Source organism: Zonotrichia leucophrys, chromosome 3, assembly GCF_028769735.1.
Source record: "Zonotrichia leucophrys gambelii isolate GWCS_2022_RI chromosome 3, RI_Zleu_2.0, whole genome shotgun sequence".
Taxonomy (NCBI): Eukaryota; Metazoa; Chordata; class Aves; order Passeriformes; family Passerellidae; genus Zonotrichia; species Zonotrichia leucophrys.
Genome location: NC_088172.1, coordinates 56,926,739 through 56,946,625, shown reverse-complemented (window position 1 = coordinate 56,946,625; position 19,887 = coordinate 56,926,739). Strand labels below are relative to the sequence as shown.

The window sequence follows — 19,887 nt, the reverse complement described above, 5'->3', positions numbered from 1 at the left end:
TGTTTCTGGCCTGCCTTGTGGCTTTCTTTTAAAGTACAACTACAGCCTTCTGCATTGTATTTAGAGTCCCTCTATTCATATTCAGGTCAGTAAGAGGAAGCAACTGCACCCCACCCTGTTAACATCTGCCACAGTAATTGCAAGGACAATTCAGTATTCATAGGCTTGAACACATTTATCTACATTACCCAAAACCTGGTCTGGTAAGCCCCTCCTTCAGCTGCTCAATTTCACTGTACTCCAAATGTCTGGGTAAAGACTTTTATACTGAATGTCTTAGTGTGATCTTTGGCCAGTTTTTATATGGAAGATACTAGAAACAGAGGTTTCTGTGCTTCTACAAATTGAATAACAGGAAAATACTTTTGCTTTAATGTTTAGAAGGAAAAAGCAGAAAAAACCAGAAACATGGAACAATCTCATATTTTTGAAGCAGAGGCCAAACAAATGACAAAAAGCTGATGGATTTTTTTTCATTGTGTGATCTGCCCATTCCCATAAATGCCTCCTCAGGTTTTGGCAAACAGTAAGACTTAAGAAAAACTTTTAAAAACAAATTGTTTGTGGAGAGTCAGGCAAATTCATGTGGCTGGAATATACCTTTAACTTAATGATACATATAGATAATGCAAAGTCAAACAGTAGAGCAGCCCTGAGGCTGAGAGCAGTTTTCTCTTTATTCAGTCATTCAAGGACTCTGGCTTTCCCTTGGGCCTGGGGAAATGGAGATCCAAAGTTTCCTCTGCCTTAGGAAACTGATAGAAGACTACTTTTTGTCTGTCTCTAGAGGGAAAGCACTAGCCAACAGTGGTGGAAGCCTTTATAGTTTCAGGAATTCTTTAAATGGTTTATAACAACTTCAACAGTGCCCAAAGACAAAGATGGCATCCCAGATGAGTCCTGTATCAGTAGCTCACAAACCTTTTTCCCCTGAGATAATAGGTAAACAAAGAAACACAGGTAATGAAATCTGTGTAAAAAAGGCTTCCTGACAGTACTAATTAGAGTGTTCACTTTAAAAATCAAGAAAAAAATTCATTCATCAGTCAGTGCTGCTGTCTTCCCTGTTACTCAACCCAAATACAAAGAAGAAAAAGATTAATGTCATTTAATATATTATGCTACAATAGGATAAGCCATTTGATAGCTTGACTTCAGTATCTTTAAACAGTGCTAATTCACACCTGGTGATTGTTGAATATAAGCTACATTTTATTTTTCTTCCTTTATTACAAGTATATAATAAAGGAAAATATATATATATATATTCTTATATAGAAGGTTACCTAAAAAGAAATAGAAGGAAGGGAGTAGAAGGGAAGCATAAGAGTGTGAGTGTGACAAGACCAAGCTTTTATAGCAACTCAATTTTGTCAAAAAAAAGAAATAAAGACCAAGTGAATAAGGCAGCAGGTGTGGAAGAAAGAAGTCACAGGGAGGTATTTAGAACAATAAATGCTTTGTTGTAATGACTAACAAGAAATAATAATCTTTTAAGAAAGTGGAGTAAATCTGCAACAACCACATCTGAAATAATATAAAAAACAAAATGTAGAATCAGTTTATTTTGTGATCCAAACCACGAAAGAATTTCTTTTCACTATATAAGTAATTAAACTTATTAAGAAAATTCCTTTTGCTAAACACCAATGTGACAAAGTTGCTAAAACATTGGACTCATTTAGTAATGGCTAACTACCTATACAGAAAGCCTAAATAATTAATGTCTGCTAAGATTTCATTTACATTCCTCTCAATAGTTTTTATTACTGCAGTTAGTGTGCCAGGTTTCAGAACTGTTTCTCAAATCATTGTGCTCAGTAGGCATTTATTCACCTGTTGTGCTCAGGGCACAGTTAAACACAATACCTGCTTCTCCAGTAATATTTGCCTTTGATATATGTCCATTTTGCTGGTCATTGGATTTCTACAAAGGAAGCAGAGTTTTGTAAATTAAGAATGGCACTAGGGAAAAAACCAGAAATGTGTTCAACATTTACACATGTTAAGTAGCAGCACTGACCTTATCTACAGCTTCTACACGCCTAGTTCTCTTCATGATCTCCTCAAGCCTCTGCAATGAAATGCAAAGGAGTAAAATAATGTTTGGTGGCATTAATTTGAATATCTCTCTCCCAAACCACAACTGCTTGTCATTTATCAGCTGTATCTGTTTATTGCAAAAAATAAATTATTTATTACTGTTGGCAATATTCCCTTCATTGTCACATCAGGCCAATGAGGACTGCAGCCTTTCTGAGAGCACATTTACATTATTTACTTCCTACTGCTCAGGTGGAAACAGACTGCTAAGGCACAACCAATCACAGTTTCTCTGCATGGACTGAGTTACCTTCTTCCTTTCCAAGCGCTCTTGCTCTTCTCTTTGGAAATGCTTTTCACGCTCTAATCGAATCCTCTCAGCCTCTTCCCGCAGGCGAGCTTCCTCTTCTTTCTGTGTTGGTGGTAAAAGAAAAAGAAGCGAGGAAAAATAAGTGAGGAATGACAAGTTTTATACTCTATATAATTATGTGTGTCTACAACACCCTGAAAACACACTTTTGGGGCTTGCAAGCCAACAAAAATCTTTTCAGATGGAATTGCGCATTTCTTGATTAATTTCCATGTTTTGCATAGTATTAAGAGAGAATAACTAAACAATGGACATCATGTTTGGTTCTGTACCTGTTCCAGAACACAGCAGATGATGAATAAGGAATAAACTTTCTAGCTTCAGCCTTAAAACAGCAGCCAGGAAAGTATTAGAGAGATCCATATTTTGTGTGGCAGATATTTTTGAGAGTAAAACAAATGCAGTAGAATGTTTTGTTTGGCCAACAGAGTAACTGTTTAACAGGATCATCAAGGGCAAACAGCCACAGGCCCATTTGCACAAACTTTACATTTCTGCTTTTTTAATGAAATGCAAAATTTGTCTGGAATATACTGGAGAGGGGCCTTGCTCCTTGACTGGGACACTGTTATATGATGGAACTACTACAATCAATAAGTTTTTGCATCTCTAACTTCCAAAAAAGCCTTGGCCATGTGCTATCTTTGAGGGCTAAATTGAGCTAAACCTCAGTTTAACATTTCAAAGAAAGTTGCACAAATCTTCTGAAAAAGAAGAATGGAATTTCTCAGCCATATTCACTAACACAGTCCTTTAAGCATTTATTATCAGAAGTATACATTTATACATCAGAAGAAAAACTTCATGTCTACATGGCAAATTGAAGTTCTGGATTGTGGAAGAACAAAGCACATGCAAGAAGTAATAGGACATGTGAGAAGAGAAGAATCCTATCCAGAATGCTTACCACACCCTCTCCTGAAGTCAGTAAATCAACATTATGCCCATCAAAAATGAAAGCACTTGAAAAACTTAATTTTCATTTATTATGTCTTTTGACTGATTTCTGGAGTACTGGGCCAGATAAAGGTTCTCCTTGGTTTGATTAAATTTACCCCTTCCCACCAGCCCCGCACAAATGCAGTATTTGACATAGGATTAGAATTCAACACAGTGAATAGTTATCTTTAGATCTGGACTTGCTATAACTCTTGGGACAAAGAATTCTCTGGTATAATAGCACTTATCAAAATTCCCCAACACAACTATATTGATCTTTTCATCCTAATTTATGAGGAATAAGAAAGGATTTGTTCAAAATACATTGAAAAGGGAGAGAGGGAAAAAGAAAACCCAAAACTCAACTCCCTACCGTATGTTTCTGTCAAGTAGAAAGATCTCTTTCAAAGAGAACTACTTTATGGAATGAACTCTGTCCCAACACTTTTCAGATAGCATTTAAATTGTAGATATTGCTCTAGTTTAGGAAAGAAGTGCTGCTACACCCACTTTGCTGCCAGCTAGACCGGCCCAGAAATTCCAAGAGGATAGCATACTTGTCTCTGAACACGCTCCATCTCCTCTTTCTCCCTCTGCTCTCTTTCTTCTGCCTGGCGGCGCAGCCGTTCCTCCTTTTCCCGCTCCTCTGCATCCTTCCTTTGTTTTTCTGCTTCTTGTCTGCGAGTTTCCTCCTCCTCTCGGCGAGCTCTCTCTTCAGCTATCCTCTGCGACAACTCCTCTTTCTTTTGTCTGCAATCAATAAATAAGCATAAGAAAAACAGGTAATAAAAGAAGGGAGAAAAGCCAAACCACCGGGTTCCTGGTCCAGCACTGCTGTCCCAGCTTGATAACCGGTGCACTGCTGTCCTATTCTGTTCTGCTTCCCATAGGGGCCAATATAAAAAAACTTTGCAATTCAACACTAATAGTTTTCCAGCATATCTCTGCCTAATTGACGACTTGCACACTTTCTGAGTCAGAAATAGTATCTTTGATTAACACATTCTGCAATACACTCCTTTCTGCTATAATAATATTTTAAAAAGTATGCATTTTGGTCACCCATCTCACTTCATGGCAATGATTCCTTGATTAAAAAAAGTATCTAATTCTGCCAATTTTTGAAGGTTTCCTCCCAAGCTTACTAATGGCCCCTCATATCCTTGTGTTATGAAGTGAGTGACTTTTCCCTTCACCTTTGATGTTTCCTGGACTTTTTAGTGTATCTTCCTAGCTGAAGAAGCCTCACCTGCTTAGCAGATTTTTATATGGGAACTACTTTGTGCTTGTGATTTTCTTTGGTGTCTGTCAGCACTTATTTTTCTAGTTTTACTAATTTTACAATCGTAAAGAAAAAATAAAACTCAACATTCAAAACGTAGATTTATCTTGGGTCATTCAGAATGACATTTTCATTTTGTTTTTGCATATGTTTCACATATTCAACTCCAAACAAGATCTCTTCCCTCAGAAATAATCCCTCAGAGACCAACACCAGTAGTCAAGTTATGATTATTTCCTATTCCTACATTTCTTTATGCTTATTAGTACAGCAATTCAGCTTCCATTTTGTAAGATATGTCTCAAACTGTTCACAACTGACCTATCCCACTGGAGACCAACATCACCTCACTGGCCTCAACTCCTTTCAAGTTCTTTTATGAAGGCACTGCACAGACACTGAAAACTCCTTTCTGCGAAAGCTGATATTCTTTACTTTTTATTTTTGATCTTTCTGACTTGGTATTTATTCACTGTAATACTCTTAGGTCACAGCAGCTTTTTTTCTTTAAAACTCTTTTTGAGAGGGTCAGTGTTGTGAGCCTTTTGGAAAGGCAGGCTATTTTAACTAGTTCTGCCTTGCTTCTATTAGCAAAGTGGTTAAAGAAATTCAACAAATTCCAGAGGCATGGCAGCCCTCCAAAAAAACACAACTTGTAGACTTGTAGCCAGAGTCATGAGTATCCCAATGGGCTACTCATTTGCTATTAGAAAGTGAGATGTAACATTAATTACCCTCCAAAGCTTCTGGGAGAGTGTTGGGGGTGTCTTTATTTTAAACAAGAAAACAAAGAGGTCTAAGTCACACCTAAAGCATCACCCACAACAGAGATCTTACAACTCAAAGTAAGAAACTTTGTGCCGATCACAGAGTTGAAAACAGCTGTGCAGAGTTCTCTAGCCAGAATAAATCTCTGAGGAAAAAAACTAATCACAACTGCAAGGATCTACTCTCCCCTCCTGACTTATTTTAAAGCTCTACTTAGAAAAAGTTTTAACCTTACACATCTGCTTAGGTACCGCCACCAACTGAAAAACCCAACAGGAAAATATGGTTTTGGGGAGGAACTTGTGCCTTCCGCACTTCAGTGCTGTGCTTCACACGTAACAATGTAACAGCAGAATACACACTGCTAACAAGCTGCTAAAAACATCTACGCGCTTCTCTACTGCAGAGGTCTGGAATTACCTTTCAAGCTCTTCTCTCTCCCTCCTTTCCTGCTCCTCCCGTTCCCGCTGCTCGCGGGCGAGGCGCCTCTTTTCAGTCAGCAGCCTTGTTGCTTCCTCAGGGTCAGTTGTACCTGCAGAGGGCTTGGGCACTGCTGGGGCTGGAGAAGGAGCTGGTGTGGCCGGAGGTAGGGATGGGCTGGCTGCTGAAACAAATGGGAAAGAAAATTAGTTTGTACAGACACAGTAGCCAAGATGTCACTCTCTTGAAAGGAACATATTTCTAAATGCACTGCAAAGTGTTTTCAAGCCTATGTGGTTTTTTAATGATTTAGAGGAAGAAGTTTCTAGATGCCAGAGGTCCACATACTTCAGGGAACTTTGGTTTTGTAGGGTATGTGAAAGCATAAGCACCTGAAAGTGTAAGTCAAGTTTTCTTGACTTTCAGAACAATTGCTGACAGGTGCTTAACAGCAGTTATGCTGACTCAGCAAGTCCCTACCATCACATTACTTAAGCTTGCCCAATTCTGTTTGAAGAGCAGAAATAAAACATTGTGAAATTATATTTTCTTCTGTATGATCATCCACATCTGAAGATGAGAGCCAGAATTTTTGGTGACAGTCACTTTTGGTGACTTGGTGATCTCAAACATCAACTGGCTGATGTGATCTGCACCAATCATAGGACACCAGCTATCATCACTTTTGCAGCTGCTCCAACCTGAGGCAACTCATGGGACACAGCTTTTTAAATTTTGGCACTATTGGTGAACTGTGGCTTGTGTTCAAATTTCAGTAGTGCCTTCATATCAATTCTTTATTCAGGGCCAGCTTTGTCCATGTGGCAGAGAAGATGCTACAGGTTTTTTTTCATATTTCTATAAGTTTGCCTGGCATTCTCTAGCATAGGTACAGAGTGACCTATCACTTTTTCTCTAGACACCAGGGACCATTACCAACACACAAGCTAATGTTAGGAAGCATTCCCAGAGTAATCCCATCTGGTAATGCAGGCAAACACGGAGAGGAAAGACTTTGAATTGTCAATGAAATCAGATTCTGACCCAGTAATATATATGTAAAATAAGTCATAAGGAACAGCAAGCAGATAATTACAAATCTGCATTTCTAACCATACACTGAGATGTAGCAATTTTTCTAACCTCACTAACAACTTCTAAAGAGGGGTCTCCTCCCTGATTCCCTCCTTCCTATACCTTATCATGTAAACTAACAAATTCATTTGTTTTCTGTGCTGAATTCCCATCTGTTGACCTCTCTGCTCTCCTCTTCTATCAGCTAAAAACTACAGAGGTCTTTCTATAACTGCTTCAGGGCTTTGACCATGAATTTAAATGATACTTCCACACCAGTAATTCAAAGAGTGCCAGTGCCTGTTCTCTAGCCTTGAGGTGAGCTGGCACAGTTTAGCCCTAGTGCAATGGAGCACTATTCTCTCACATTACCAAAACAGGTATCCAGCCCAACTGCAGGGAACAGTCCCGAGCTGGGCTAACCTCCAAGATGTAGCTGGGAACTTAGAAAATTCTGGGATGTTGAAATAAAAAAAGGTAAGCAATTTGATCACTCTGAATCTTGGGAGCCATTTAGAGACATGCTCTCAGTAGCCTTGGGGACAGAAGGTAAGAAAATGAGAAGCTGCAATTACAGCCTGGATCAGAAACATACCAGAGAGCCTTTGTAATTGTAAACAGTATAAATGACAGAGCTCCTGTACCTCAGCCCTTTTTAATTTACTAACGTGGGCCGAGGCAGGGCTGTTGCTTTGAAGGGAGCACAGCTTTGTGCTGCTTGGAGCTCGCTTCTTGCCTCAGGCACTGAAGTTGGCAGCATAACAAGCAGCTTAATGCACACCTGCCCTGCTGTCAGAACAGATAACACCCAAAAGACCTTTAAAGCTTCACTGGCATTAGTAAAGTTGTGTATGAGATTTGCCTGCAAAAGCTTGAGCAGCTTCATCAGCAATTGCTACCTGCTGACCTCCTGGCTCCTGAGAGCACAGAGCAAGCAGGCAGCTGAGCCAGACCAGCAAAAGGCCAGTGTGTTACCTGTAGGGAATGAGCTGTGTTTACCTGCAACACAGTCCCAGGAGAATCAGCAACATTCCTCTAGCCCCAAACGCTGTACTTGCACCTCTCTAGATTCTTTATTCAACCAGTGACAAAGTTTTGGCAGCTAGAACCTCCATTGGCAGCACAAAGCCATCCTATAACCTCACATGTAAAATGTTCTGCCTGAGATCTTCATCTTTGGTCCCAACCATCACCTCTTCTGGCTTTGGGAAAACATTCAATTTGAAGGGCTGCTCACTGCTTTGACTATAGTACCCTTCTCTTTCATTTGTCTCTACTTTATATTGTTGTTTGTATTCTTTGATGTGAATACAAACCGCTTGACTTTTGAATACCTTTATCACACGTAACTTGTTTCAATACCAAGAGATCTTGTCACAAACTCAAATACTGACAGATGCTGCAAAGAAGTGGAGCCTCTCTTCCTGAACTAAACAGTCAAACAAGCATGATGGTTTTTCTGGTTGGCACCTTGTACTGGAGAGATATAACTTGTAAACACTTGCAAAGTTATCTCAGGGATATCTCTGAAATGGTCTTAAAAGGAAGTTTTCTCCTCCAAAAGGAAGCAGGCAAAAGATAGCAATTAAATCTCCTTTGCATGCCCGTGGCCAACAGATACATCCATTCACCCTTTTTGTGGGATTGCACCTTCTGACTTGTGTATCAGACAGGAACTACTGTAACAGGACTTAATAAAACACAAGAAATCAATTCACATGAGGTTTTTTTCACAGAACAGCCCCAAACTATACCTGCTGCAGTTGAGTGCAAGATTACTAATACTTAAAAGTGTTACCTGAAAGACACATACAGGGAAGTCTACGAATTTTAAGTTCAGAATCATAACTAACCCAACTTGTGTATCCCAGTGGTCACACTGGACTTTCTATCTCATCTGCAAGAGACCGTTAATGCATATTTAGAACAAACTAAATTGTCTGCTAGAAGAAACCTATTTTTTTCATTTTCAGATTTGCCTTTTGCCCTTTCTACAGTTTACAGGTTTTTTTTTTTGTACATCCTTTTCTGCACTGCTACTTTTCAAGGTTGGTAGGGTTTTGTGTGGGTTTCTTGTTCACTAGTTAACTATTTTTAATAACTCATTTTCCCTTAAAAATTCTCCCTATTCCTTTTTACTCTTCTCCTTGCTTCTTTGCATTTCACTATATTCTGCTAATCTCTCCTGTGATATGGTTCTCTTTCAATATTATACACAAGCCAGCAATGTTACCAGCACAAGTGCACTCTGTCTAGCAGAGCTGGACATTCTCACTGCTCACACACCTTATGTGGTTGCTTCCTGTACCATCTTCAGACCATTATTATTCTACTTCAACAGCTTGTAAAGAAGCTATGTTATGATATGGGGGACAAAATTCCTGTCCAAAAGGGCAGAGAAAAAGTTTGTGAAGCTACACTGTGTGAGGCAACTTGGCATGTTGTTTTGACTTAGAAGAATGAGGGCTTCAACCTGCCTACAATTTCCTCATCATGAACATAGGAGTATGTGAAGGATCATCATCAATAGGAGTATTGTGAAGAATTCAGACTACCTTTGACAGAAAAATACTGAAAGCTACATAATTTCAGAGAATGGGAAGGAAAAATATAAAACATTCCTTATCCTAAAATAGGATGTCTCCTTACCTTCAGTTAGCTGCGCTTGGACAGTGAGCTGCTCCTGACTTGTGGGTTCTCCAGCACCTGCTGAAGTTCCTTTACTCTCTTCTGTCCTCACCTCATTGGCCTTTTCAGCCTCCTTTTCTGGTCTTTTCTTCTCACCCTCTGGTTTGATCTCTTTTTTGACTGGCCGGATGTTGCCAGGAGAGGGAGGACGTGTCTGAGCAGAGGAAACTTTGGAGGAACCAGGTGGGGAAGTTATCTGCTTGGGTGTGCCAGGCAAAAAAGGCAAAGACTTTGACGCATGCCTGTGTAATCAAAGAGTGACAATGCTGGTTTCCACTTATATATCACTTCTACAACCACAGCAGCTAAAAATAAAACCACTTCTCTGTTTCTCTATCAGCAGGACTGCTGGCACAACCGATTTGGTTTCATGCAAAATGCCTCTCTACAACTCTCCAGATGTGTGAGCACTAAGCCCAACCAGGAAGGAAGGAACCAAGTATTTTCCTGCCCCTTCTCCAGAACAGTAGCAAGATATTTTAAAAGCAGAACTGTCTTTCCCTTTCTTTACAGAGAGAAAACATCTACATCATCAAATACATTTGCCCTGTTTCACATTTGATTAATAGAACAATCAGAGCTGCCTCTAGCTCATGTCCAGCTAAGCATGCACTTGACTTACCAAACTGGAGAGGGAGCTGATGATCTAGCTTTGAGGCTGGAAGTAAAATGACCTCCTTTAAAGTTGGCTGAGAAGCTGGATGACAAATGGTCCTTTTCTCTTTTGTCAGTCTATAGCTCAGCAAACAAAAAGACAAAGTCAAGCCAGAGTTCACACAGTTAAAGAAAGCAAAGCAAGCTTAGTTAAGGACAAGGAGTTGGGGGGCTGAGAAAAAGCAGTGCTGAGTCAGTGGTTTCTACAGCTCGTTTAACAAGTTCCTTAATATAGCTCCTGTAACCTGACACCATCTTTGTCAGTAGATGTGCATTTGACAACAAGAATCCTTCCTAACCATTCTCTCCGGTCCTAAGATGTAATGGGCTAATTTGCAGAGGCTTATTTTTACACAGGCAAAACAATTACCTTTTATAGTTTGATCTTTGCTGACTGCCACAGAGTACCTTCCATTGCTTCCCAAAACCACAGAATTTCTTTCGAAGAAAACACAAAACAACCAGTGACCCCTTGGCTCATACTTGGTCACAATCTTTCTATAAATCACAATATTTTGGATTCATGCTTACAAGTGAACACCACAGATGTCCTCAAAGCTTCCAAATATGGTACACCAGTTATCCTAGTCTTTCTTTCCTTGGATGATTTTACAGCACATACCTTTTGCCATTGGTTCTTATACACAATAGTGATTTCCTTTTTCCTTCTTTATTTTTAAATAATAAAATCCTAAGCTGAGAAACATTTCTAATAACACAAACCAGAGCTACAACAGAACAACTGCTTTAAGGCAATATATCAGAATTTAAGTATCTATGTACTCCCCATATTTAAGTATGGATGAAAATCTTCACAGTTTTGGAATAAGGAGCTCAGACCCCAGGAGTCTAAAGACTAGGAATGCTGGAGAGTACACTGAGCTGCCACTCAGCCAGCATGATGCAGGGGCTGCTGCTCACCACCTTGGCTGGGGCTTGAACACAACCCCTGTAGCAGGTGCATTGTGAGGCTTGAGAGCCTCGCCAGCTGAAAGCTGTGCAATGCTTGTCCCCTGAACTGAAAGCCAGGTTAACAGCTGGAAAAGACAGACTGAAAACAACTTCATGAGCACATGATGTGCTGAGTTATCAAAGTAAACACAACCAGAACAAATGCACTACAATGAACAAGAGTTTTGGCTTGCTAACAGTAACTCTCTATTGTATCTACTTTATTAGCATTGAAAGCAGAGCACCAGAAAATTTTTCCTCTTATCAATAAAGTAAAAAGCTGAATTAATACAGAAGTTTGGAGAAGCACAAAAGACTCTCCACATCATACAGGCTACTGGAAACAGCTCTTACTCATTTTATATCAACAAGAGCTTTATATCACCTCATCCACCAAAAAGTAACAATCTTTCTTCTTTCTAATTTAGTGAAAAAAAGCCAAAACCCAAACCTCTTGCAATCACAAAGACTTAAGAGGAAGAACCAACAGGCCATGCTCTATGCACATGCTAGGAAATTTCTCTATAGATACATACTAAGGCTATGCCTTAGCTTAAACTTCAGTATACTACTCTCTGCCTGAAAGATTAAGTAGAGGCTATGACTTGTGGCACTTTAACTAACACTGCTTCCAACAAGGATGGCAATAGCAGCACTGCCTCTTGACCTTCTGCCCATCGGGCCAAACAAAAATGCAAGCACCTCTTATACAATGTTTTGCAGAGATTACTTCAACTCTTCTCACACTCTAACTCAGGTTGTGGAGTACAAGAAAAATAAACTGCTCATGTTCAGCAAATGAATCTGAACTGGGTCTGACTGCATCCTATTGGCTTGGAGCACAGTCAACACGAGTTTGTTCTACTTTCAATTTTCCTAAAAGCTCAGATCAGCCCTAGTACTGCTATTAAATCATTCAGGATGAACAGTGACCTGTGGAAAGCCTTGCTTATAAACCATGCTCCTAAACCAACTTCTTCCTTCCCAGTGAGGAAACATTTACTAGCCTTTCTTAGGTTCTGGTACCTAAGAAAGTACAGATGAAGTGAGAGTACTCTATGCACTTGTGGACAGACACATGTGAGTGCATGCTTTTCCTCCCCTCTTTATTCTAGGGGCTCAGCTGAATTTGCTAGAAGACTCAAAAGACATCAAATTCTGGAACCTTTGTGGAAACAGCCTGCTGGGAAAAACAAGTTCCGCAATGAGGGAAAACGGGCAACACCATCTTGGGCCTTAAAGGCAGCAAAGAATCTACTTTAGAACAGGGCACTGTAACTGCCTCTGTGCCTTGTGAGAAGCTAAGGCACCCACTCTGCAAACACAGGCGTTTGGAAAACATCAGTGCTTTTCCACATGGATTCTTTGGTGCATAATCAGGCTGTGCCGCCCCGTAACGTAGCATGTTTCAGTTAAAATCCAGCCAACTATGACACAAACTGGAGAGGTGGGGACGGTGCAGAGGTGAGGAAGTATGCCTGCAGCTATTCCAGTCCCAACAAGCACTGCAGTCAGGTGGTCATGGCATGGGACACCAAGGGCACGCTGGCTGCCAAGCTTACCCCTGAAAGGTGTGTTGTTCTCCGACGTCCAACGGCATCGGTGGAAGCATAGAGCTTTGCTCTTTCTCCTGAATTCCTGCAGGTCAGGGCCTTGTAGGACAGAGGGCTGAGGGGGCTGCAAGATGCTGAACGGGGACAAACGGGGATAACTACGGTGTTGGTTGGTTTTGTCATTTATTAGTTTTAATTACAGAGTAGCATTGGAGAATTGACAGAGGAAAGCCAGCAGGAACAGAAACGACCGAGAAAGACAGAAAAGAAAGAAGGTATTAATACACAGAGAAATGGCTAAGTATCAAATCAGAACCATCATTTGACACATTAGCTTGGCCACACATACAGTAAGGATGCAAGTTCAATAGGTGCTCATGCACTTTTCCATTTGTAAACTAATAGTTTCTTTCTAAAAAATTAAGAAATATGCCATGATACTGGGTAGTAGATAGTATTTTCCCATTAAGGTTTTGTACAACTGGTGGTTCTGAAAAAGCAGTAGAAACAATGGCTGCTCTGACAGATTAGCTTAGTAGACACATTGAAATGAGTTTCAATTACATTCAGAATAGAAAGCAATCAAACAAAATCAGAATGCCTACGAACTGCATTGGAAGTGAAGAAAAATTAAAGGAGACATACACACAAAGATCAAAACCCATTAACAATACAAACCAGTTTCAACTAGGAAATCAATGAAATTGCTGTCTACAATTTGCAGCAAATTTTTTTTTTTAAATTCTTGTTTTTAGGAATATTTTAGCCCATTATATTTTTGATACTTCTAGAATAACAACTTACTCAAATACATTCTCAACAGCAAACTATTTTATGCATCAAAAAAAAAAAAACAGGCTGACAACAACAAATCAGCTTGAAGATTAGTTTTTGAGTAACCAGGATGGCAGCTTGTGTTGGTCTGCACAAGCAAAAAGACTGTTACCAAAAGACCTGACAATAGCAGGTATCAGATATACAATGCTCTGATTTTATCTTCAAAGAGAACTTTAACTGCAAAACATATAATGGGAAACTTCTTGCAGCAAAGTATTCTTGGACTTTCTCTTGATTTAACTGAAGGAGAAGATTGCGGGAAACTATGTTATTACTGCAAAGTTTTATTTTTCAGCTCCTGTTTGTCTCTTCTGGTCATTTAATTGAGTCTTAGCACAGTTACTATCCAGCATGTCACTTGAGGATAAAATAGGGGCTCTATATAGTATCTTTCCTATTCCTTTTTTTTCCCTCCGTGTCAAAGAAATTTACATCCTCTATTTCCTTAATGAAAAGCCAAACCAAATGAAACCAAACCAATATTTCTTGCCTGTATATCCCTCCCTGAGCACACCTGAAAGAATACAGTTCCACATACAGTTAATTCTTCTAGTCTTACAAAAGTACAGCTGCTGCTACAGGAAGAGCTCATAGACTTAACAGTACTAATGCTGCAAATTCTCCTGTACCAAGAGATTAACATGAATAAAGAGTCTCATGTAAGTGTTACAGCAATGGCACTAATGCTTGCCTCATAGTTCATAGGGATTTATGTTTAATGAGGAATTATGACTAACTTAAAAACAAGCAAGAAACAAGAAAACAGGGATTATTGCTTGTGGTTTTATTTTGGTTAAGGGCATCTAAACCAGACAGGAGGCAGTGGCCTAATGCTTTACACACCTTATCATTTATGTGGCTCCTGTCCTGTGATTCAATTCCCCTTCTGCATGCTGATTATCTGAAGTTACCACCAAGGAAGACAACACAAGTATCAAAAGAGAAACAGTTCATTTTCCTTTGTGAAGTTGCCAGACAATGCTTTAGGCAGCACTTCCAATGATTCATGTACTAACAGGATTACATCTATTCAGAGGAGCTTTTTGAAAGCTATTTACAAAACATTTTGGTTTCGAAGGATTTATTTAAAAAAAGATCCAGATGTATTCTTATTCTGGATGTCCCTAATACTTCCTTAAAATTTAAGGACATGAGTACATATTTAACTCAGTTTGGATTTTTACATTGCAATTTATTTTTACAGCCAAAGGGCAGGGTAATTTTCTAGGGAATAATGACAGGCTGGGATGAGTGGAGTGCTCAGAGCGCAGCTGTGAGCCATTGGCATCACTTGATCATTAATCTCCAGGAAGCATCCTGTATGAAGGAGTGGAAGTTACTGCCCCTAGAGAATAATACCTGGAAAACAATGAGCAGATGGATCTTTCTTCTGGTGGTATAGATCCAGTTAGCATAGGGAAGGCATTTCAGGGATGTGCCATAGACTGAGCTGACAAATCAGTCTTTCTTGCTTTTTGTAGCCTTTCTCAATATTCCACTCAGTTTAGTTGTTCAGTATAAGCAAGTATAAACAAGAGCAGTCACAAAAAGCTTCATGCTTGCTCCAAGAAGGTAACACTTACATGAGGCCTTCTCAACTATTCCCTAATGAAGAGCTGAGTTTCCAATATCCTTCTTGGTAGGTGACATTAAATACTAATTTTATGAGTGATTGTTTTTGAGGAGTAAAAAAGAATGCTGTGCTTCTTAATTTTACTATTTGTAGAATATCATCCACATTTTTGCTCCCACAGCACCACCCCTGTGGAAATGTACCACAGCCTAATTAGTTATAAGAGTTCTTAAGTGAAAGCTTCTTTAAAAGTAATCTTAGCAGATCTCTGTTCCTTCTTACCTTCTATGTTCTTTAATTAGAATAAAAATCCTGTCCACAGCAGACCAGAAAGACTTGTCTCAACTTATAATAATATATTGCTGCACGTGCTGAGGGTGTAATGGTAAAGTTCCCAGTGGATGATTACAGAACATTCTATTATAAAACATCCTATGATAAAAGAAGAGGTAGCTGTCACCTGCCTAAAATACATGATAAGCAAGTATGCCCTGGTTGTATTTGCAATACAGTTTTGTCTGGGCCTTCAACTACCGCCTGGCAATATCATCAGTGCTCAGTGAGTATCATCAAGGAGCTGTTCTGGGGTTGGCAGACAACTTTACAATTATTATAACCCCACTGAACCTGCACACTTAACTTCACAGTAGCCAGGGCCTATCTTTATAAAAGTCTAATTTTCTCCATGTGGGCAGTGCTCTGGTAGGGGCTGAAACTCCTTTGCAGCAAGCAGCTCACAGCTTTAGCAGTGGATGTGCTAAATCAGCTCTTTCCAATACAGTGTGCATTTCCTTAAACAGCCATGGCCAGCGTGATGTTGTTGCCTGCATGTTTTGTATGTTATGTTTTTATTAATTTATTGCATTGATGAAGAGCCACAAGTAAGAAATAGTTAGTAGGAGAAAGAGAAACAGGCATAAGCAAACAACTCTACAGGGAAGCTTTCATGCTGTCATGCACACTAACCACAGATTTTCAAGTTCATTCTGGGATGCTACCATACACCCATAATTAGATCAGTGACTTCACAGCATCCGGCAGGGAATCTGGAAAAATAAGTGTCTGAGACATGAAGCCTCTGCTGTCACAGGATTACCTGCATCTCCAGACAATGCAGCTGTGCTTTTACTCCGAGCCAGGAATGAGTGTGTGGGCGTCAGGAGCCTGCTAACGATGCTGCTCTCCCATGGGCTGAGCTGAAGACGGCGAGCTGAACGTGCACCATACAAGCAAGATGTTAGACCAAACACTTCACAGATAACCACATGCTGCTCAGCGTTAGTACTCTCCTCACTACTGCATACCACGGAAATCTTGAAACTGTCCACAGTAGTTCAGTGTTTTGCATTTTATTATTACTCCTTTTTAGCAGAAGAATTCCTATAGATATATGTACATCTGAACACTTAATTTATGTTACTGCCTGTGGCATTATGGCAAATTGTTACCTAATGAGTATGGATATTCTGCACATCTGCCACGTTCCATGTTAGGAATAACAGGATAATTTCCCTACTAGAGGAACAGCTGCCCCTCCTAAATATAGACTTCAGCAGAGACATTTGTGTCCCAAAGGCTTCCTACACTAAAGATATAGAGTCTTCTAGTTACACTTAAACACCTTCCAAAGTTTTCCAGCCTACCTAGAAAAACCAAAGAAGGCTGCTCACTGCTATACAGAGAATTGTGTCAGTGAGGTTTTATCGAAGCACTGCAAAAGGACAGTGTGCCTCAACTGCAGATACCAAGCTCAGCAGCTGCAGTTGTCTCAGTAATAGGTGAAGCCACCGAAAACAGTTAATATATTTGGTTATTAATTCTCTGTCCACAGATCCTGCTAACAATCAGTTTCCATGTAGAACACTTTTCACATAGTTGCTTTGTTTTGAAAATGCAATACATGCTGACCTGGCTGCAATCACACTGCTACTTTGCTTTTCCCAGTGTTGTCTAACGCAAACATAGTTTGTCAATATAATCCTTTTATCTTAAAAAGTTTCTTTACTTTTTTTTAATACTAATTAAACATTTATCATGGCAAAGTGTTAACCAGAAGACTCCTCTAAGTTACTTTCTGTCTTGAATTGATATTTCTTTGATATTTCAATGCAAGAAACTGTTTCATAATGAATATCACAAGCCAAAACATTCAACTACTTCCCAAAGTAGTTCATTACAGTAAGCTTACACCATAGCAGCAATCTTGATATTGCAAGCAAAAGCAGGTCTTTTTACACCTCAGCATTGACCTTAGTTTAGTGTTTGCAGCAACAAAACTGCAGCTTGAATTCATGAGGCTCAATCTCTATAACACTCATTGAAGTGACTGGCTGTAACAAACTTGACATTCATTTGCATTTTTAAAGGAAGAAATCCATCACTTTTAATAGACATAAACTGTGAATCTGTCTTTAATCTGAGAGCCCCATGAAAAGAGAGGCTGATCTCAATCTTCTCCTATGAAAATATAATTGCTTAATCTGCCCTCAGTGCTGTTTTGCACTTCTCAAATTGCTCCCTTAAATTCCAGTAATGCAATAAGGGGCATTACTACAGAAATATAGGACTCTCAATCACAGCAGGCTCTTTTCCTAACTGTCCTTTTACAGAATGTACTATTGGTGAAGCTTTTTGTGATTAATGGTTCCATTCTGCAATGGTAGAGATCACAGACACACAAAATACCCTACAGAGACCTCCATTACACCACACACATTATCATTAAGCTTGCAGTTTAACAATGAAGAAATCACAGAGCTACCATTAAACTGGATGCAGTAATGGCAAAGTCTTTGCTTGCTCTCATCTCCAAACCCCATGCTCAGTATGATCACTGTTCAAAGCTACTGTTGGAAGATTCTTTTTTGTGGTCTCAGGCTTCAGTAGGTGAGGCTGACAGGCATGACTGTGGATGAGTTTGGAGAACTCTTCTACTGTAGTTTAACATAATGATCACACAACTTCAGAAAGCAATCCTTGATATTTTAGGCCAGTAAACCAGTTCTATATACACTATCCATTTCTGGGCATTTATCTTTACATGGTAAGTGAATGTTACCATGTAAAAACTGCCCTGTGGGGCAGCTGCAGGCCTTATGTCACTATATAAGCTTATATAAGCTCCCAGAGATGAAATAATCTCAAGAGGACACAGCTAAGAGACTGATGATTTAGAACACCAATGTCTCACCTGCCATGTCTCACATATCTCATATTCCTTGCCCTAAAGATGAGTATGGTTTAATTATCGTTGGCCCTAACTCAGGGAAGATTGTATCCTATCCACATCCTCTATTGGAAGCAATCCCGTATGTCCACAGCATCCAACTGAAGCACTGAGGCAGTGTTTGGGAGTGAGCTAGTTGATATGCACAATTGTGAACTAAAACCAAAAACTTTCTTCTCCATATAAGCAATAGGCCTGCTTCAGAGATGTCAAAATAGTTTTAGCCAGGACCTTGGAGTGAAGTCTCCCTGATTCTCTACTATGGGTGTAGATCAAAGTTTGTTCAGCTGCACCTTGGTTTGTGGGCCAGGGTCATCACATAATGAATTTTCCAAATGCACAGCTACCTGAAAGCATCACACTTCACACATTCAATACATATTTTAACAGATTAGCACCACCATTCACCTAGAACAGACAAACTTTCTCCCACTGGGTTCCAATTACAAGACTATTAATATTAAATGCATTGAACAGCTTCAGTTTGATGTCCAAACCACAATGGAGCAAAACTGAATACCAAACAAAGAATATCCCAAAATAATACAATCAACTTTAATACAATGAGGTCAGGGATTTCTTTTCTTGCTCTTTTTGTTTTTAATGCCTCAGGGTGATGTTTTCAAGATTTAGTTTTTCAAACCATCTGACAGACAAGGGAAAACAGTATTTTTTGTTCTCGTGATGTGTTAAGCTATCACTCTAAGGGTTATTTCATAGAATTATAAAATGGCTTGGGTTGGAAGGGATCTGAAGGATCATCAAGTTCCAACCTTCTTCTCATGGGCAGGGACACCTTCCATTAGATCAGGTTGCTCAAAGGCCCATCTAGCTAGACCTTGGGCATTCACAATTTCCATGGGCAATCTGTTCCACCTGCCTCCTCCAACCTATCTCACCAGCCTCAGAGCAAAGATTTTCTTCCTAACATCCCATCCAAACCTTTCATTTTGAAGCAATTACCTCTTGGCCCTATTACAACATGTCCTTGTAAGAAGTCCTTCCCCAGCTCTCTTGGAAGACCCTTTCGCTGTAAAGTTTCCCTGGAGCCATCTCTTCTCCAGTCTGAACAAGCCAAAGTCTCTCAGCTTTTATTGCTCCATTTTCACACAGGAAACACATCTGTGATAGGCTTGCTAGTATAAGGAAGTACCCTTAGCCCCAGCCACAAGCAGGTTATTTTTAACAGATTAAAGATCTTTACAACCTAACTTGTAACTAAAAAACACACAAAGTTGCAGGGTGCTGGCAAAAGTCAATTGGTTACAATCACCTGTATTTGTCTTCAGGATATACAACCTGAATACTGGAAAGTTGTCTTAGCAGCAGCAGAATAATTTGCAAGTAAGCAAACAGCAGCATTTGATTAGCTGTAGGAACAGATGGGAGGCAAGGATTTAACAGGCCTTCTGATGAGCACCACGAAAGAGACTCTCATTGATAAATGTGGTGTTTGCTTATACACATACACAATATGGTGAGTGCCACAATAGGGGGAAACTGCTCTTT

The 19,887-nt window shown here is 39.7% G+C and overlaps 1 protein-coding gene across 9 annotated transcripts in view; it reads right to left on the bottom strand.

Annotated features, from left to right (window-relative positions):
• Positions 1 to 19,887, bottom strand: part of MAP7 (microtubule associated protein 7) — a 109,470-nt gene that overhangs the window by 8,614 nt on the left and 80,969 nt on the right. For 5 of the 9 annotated variants that reach the window (XM_064708346.1, XM_064708343.1, XM_064708351.1 and 2 more), the window contains 9 exons: positions 16,249 to 16,362; positions 12,752 to 12,900; positions 10,207 to 10,316; positions 9,546 to 9,826; positions 5,823 to 6,006; positions 3,910 to 4,102; positions 2,354 to 2,455; positions 2,024 to 2,074; positions 1,870 to 1,927 (listed from right to left, as the gene is read on the bottom strand). In XM_064708346.1, the coding sequence (XP_064564416.1) occupies positions 1,870 to 1,927; positions 2,024 to 2,074; positions 2,354 to 2,455; positions 3,910 to 4,102; positions 5,823 to 6,006; positions 9,546 to 9,826; positions 10,207 to 10,316; positions 12,752 to 12,900; positions 16,249 to 16,362 (1,242 nt within the window). The remainder of the gene's footprint in view (positions 1 to 1,869; positions 1,928 to 2,023; positions 2,075 to 2,353; positions 2,456 to 3,909; positions 4,103 to 5,822; positions 6,007 to 9,545; positions 9,827 to 10,206; positions 10,317 to 12,751; positions 12,901 to 16,248; positions 16,363 to 19,887) is intronic. The other 4 variants (XM_064708345.1, XM_064708352.1, XM_064708349.1 and 1 more) reach the window with 2 other exon arrangements.